Source organism: Micropterus dolomieu, unplaced genomic scaffold (genome assembly GCF_021292245.1).
Source record: "Micropterus dolomieu isolate WLL.071019.BEF.003 ecotype Adirondacks unplaced genomic scaffold, ASM2129224v1 contig_13769, whole genome shotgun sequence".
In the NCBI taxonomy this organism is placed as follows: Eukaryota; Metazoa; Chordata; class Actinopteri; order Centrarchiformes; family Centrarchidae; genus Micropterus; species Micropterus dolomieu.
Genome location: NW_025742755.1, coordinates 1 through 2901, shown reverse-complemented (window position 1 = coordinate 2901; position 2901 = coordinate 1). Strand labels below are relative to the sequence as shown.

The 2901-nt window shown below is 52.0% G+C and overlaps 1 protein-coding gene across 1 annotated transcript; it reads right to left on the bottom strand.

Moving 5' to 3' along the window:
* Positions 1-17: 17 nt before the first annotated feature.
* On the bottom strand, positions 18-2838 carry LOC123966588 (GATA zinc finger domain-containing protein 14-like; the record flags this gene model as incomplete). The annotated part of the gene is made up of 2 exons (XM_046042726.1): positions 18-1345; positions 1621-2838. Coding segments are annotated over 2 exons (2546 nt in total), but the record flags the coding sequence as incomplete, so codon positions are not given.
* Positions 2839-2901: the final 63 nt, after the last annotated feature.

The following is a 2901-nucleotide window of genomic DNA, read 5'->3' as shown; positions in this document are numbered from 1 at the left end:
GTGGTGGAGGTTGTGACTGTTGATGGGGTGATAGTTGTGGGAGTTTCTGTGACTGGGGTTGTTGTTGTTGATGGGGTGATAGTGGTGGGCGTTTCTGTGACTGGTGTTGTAGTGGAGGTCGTTGCTGTTGATGGGGTGATAGTGGTGGGCATTTCTGTCACTGGGGTTGTAGTGGAGGTTGTTGTTGATGGGGTGATAGTGGTGGGCGTTTCTGTCACTGGTGTTGTGGTGGAGGTTGTGACTGTTGATGGGGTGATAGTGGTGGGCGTTTCTGTCACTGGTGTTGTGGTGGAGGTTGTGACTGTTGATGGGGTGATAGTTGTGGGAGTTTCTGTGACTGGGGTTGTTGTTGTTGATGGGGTGATAGTGGTGGGCGTTTCTGTGACTGGCGTAGTGGAGGTTGTTGCTGTTGATGGGGTGATAGTGGTGGCCGTTTCTGTGACTGGTGTTGTAGTGGAGGTTGTTGTTGATGGGGTGATAGTGGTGGGCGTTTCTGTCACTGGGGTTGTAGTGGAGGTTGTTGTTGTTGATGGGGTGATAGTGGTGGGCGTTTCTGTCACTGGGGTTGTAGTGGAGGTTGTTGTTGTTGATGGGGTGATAGTGGTGGGCGTTTCTGTCACTGGGGTTGTAGTGGAGGTTGTTGTTGTTGATGGGGTGATAGTGGTGGGCGTTTCTGTCACTGGGGTTGTAGTGGAGGTTGTTGTTGTTGATGGGGTGATAGTGGTGGGCGTTTCTGTCACTGGTGTTGTGGTGGAGGTTGTGACTGTTGATAGGGTGACAGTCGTGGGAGTTTCTGTGACTGGGGTTGTTGTTGTTGATGGGGTGATAGTGGTGGGCGTTTCTGTGACTGGCGTTGTGGTGGAGGTCATTGCTGTTGATGGGGTGATAGTGGTGGGCGTTTCTGTCACTGGGGTTGTAGGGGAGGTTGGTGTTGATGGGGTGATAGTGGTGGGGGTTTCTGTGACTGGCGTTGTGGTGGGCGTTTCTGTGACTGGCGTTGTAGTGGAGGTTGTTGTTGATGGGGTGATAGTGATGGGCGTTTCTGTGACTGGGATTGTAGTGGAGGTTGTTGTTGATGGGGTGATAGTGGTGGGCGTTTCTGTGACTGGTGTTGTAGTGGAGGTCGTTGCTGTTGATGGGGTGATAGTGGTGGGCGTTTCTGTTACTGGGGTTGTAGTGGAGGTTGTGGCTGTTGATGGGGTGATAGTGGTGGGCGTTTCTGTTACTGGGGTTGTAGTGGAGGTTGTTGTTGTTGATGGGGTGATAGTGGTGGGCGTTTCTGTTACTGGGGTTGTAGTGGAGGTTGTTGTTGTTGATGGGGTGATAGTGGTGGGCGTTTCTGTTACTGGGGTTGTAGTGGAGGTTGTTGTTGTTGATGGGGTGATAGTGGTGGGCGTTTCTGTCACTGGTGTTGTTGTTGTTGATGGGGTGATAGTAGTGGGCGTTTCTGTGACTGGCGTAGTGGAGGTTGTTGTTGTTGATGGGGTGATAGTGGTGGGCGTTTCTGTCACTGGTGTTGTTGTTGTTGATGGGGTGATAGTGGTGGGCATTTCTGTGACTGGGGTTGTAGTGGAGGTTGTTGTTGATGGGGTGATAGTGGTGGGTGTTTCTGTCACTGGCGTTGTGGTGGAGGTTGTGACTGTTGATGGGGTGATAGTTGTGGGAGTTTCTGTGACTGGGGTTGTTGTTGTTGATGGGGTGATAGTGGTGGGCGTTTCTGTGACTGGTGTTGTAGTGGAGGTCGTTGCTGTTGATGGGGTGATAGTTGTGGGAGTTTCTGTGACTGGGGTTGTTGTTGTTGATGGGGTGATAGTGGTGGGCGTTTCTGTCACTGGGGTTGTGGTGGAGGTTGTTGTTGATGGGGTGATAGTGGTGGGCGTTTCTGTCACTGGCGTTGTGGTGGAGGTTGTGACTGTTGATGGGGTGATAGTTGTGGGAGTTTCTGTGACTGGGGTTGTTGTTGTTGATGGGGTGATAGTGGTAGGCGTTTCTGTGACTTGTGTTGTAGTGGAGGTCGTTGCTGTTGATGGGGTGATAGTGGTGGGCGTTTCTGTCACTGGGGTTGTGGTGGAGGTTGTTGTTGATGGGGTGATAGTGGTGGGCGTTTCTGTCACTGGGGTTGTGGTGGAGGTTGTTGCTGTGATGGGGTGATAGTGGTGGGCGTTTCTGTTACAGGGGTTGTAGTGGAGGTTGTTGTTGTTGATGGGGTGATAGTGGTGGGCGTTTCTGTTACTGGGGTTGTAGTGGAGGTTGTTGTTGTTGATGGGGTGATAGTGGTGGGCGTTTCTGTTACTGGGGTTGTAGTTGATGGGGTGATAGTGGTGGGCGTTTCTGTCACTGGGGTTGTGGTGGAGGTTGTTGTTGATGGGGTGATAGTGGTGGGCGTTTCTGTCACTGGTGTTGTGGTGGAGGTTGTGACTGTTGATGGGGTGATAGTTGTGGGAGTTTCTGTGACTGGGGTTGTTGTTGATGGGGTGATAGTGGTGGGCGTTTCTGTCACTGGGGTTGTGGTGGAGGTTGTTGTTGATGGGGTGATAGTGGTGGGCGTTTCTGTGACTGGTGTTGTAGTGGAGGTCGTTGCTGTTGATGGGGTGATAGTGGTGGGCGTTTCTGTTACAGGGGTTGTAGTGGAGGTTGTTGTTGTTGATGGGGTGATAGTGGTGGGCGTTTCTGTTACTGGGGTTGTAGTGGAGGTTGTTGTTGATGGGGTGATAGTTGTGGGCGTTTCTGTGACTGGGGTTGTTGTTGTTGATGGGGTGATAGTGGTGGGCGTTTCTGTGACTGGCGTAGTGGAGGTTGTTGCTGTTGATGGGGTGATAGTGGTGGGCGTTTCTGTGACTGGTGTTGTAGTGGAGGTTGTTGTTGATGGGGTGATAGTGGTGGGCGTTTCTGTCACTGGGG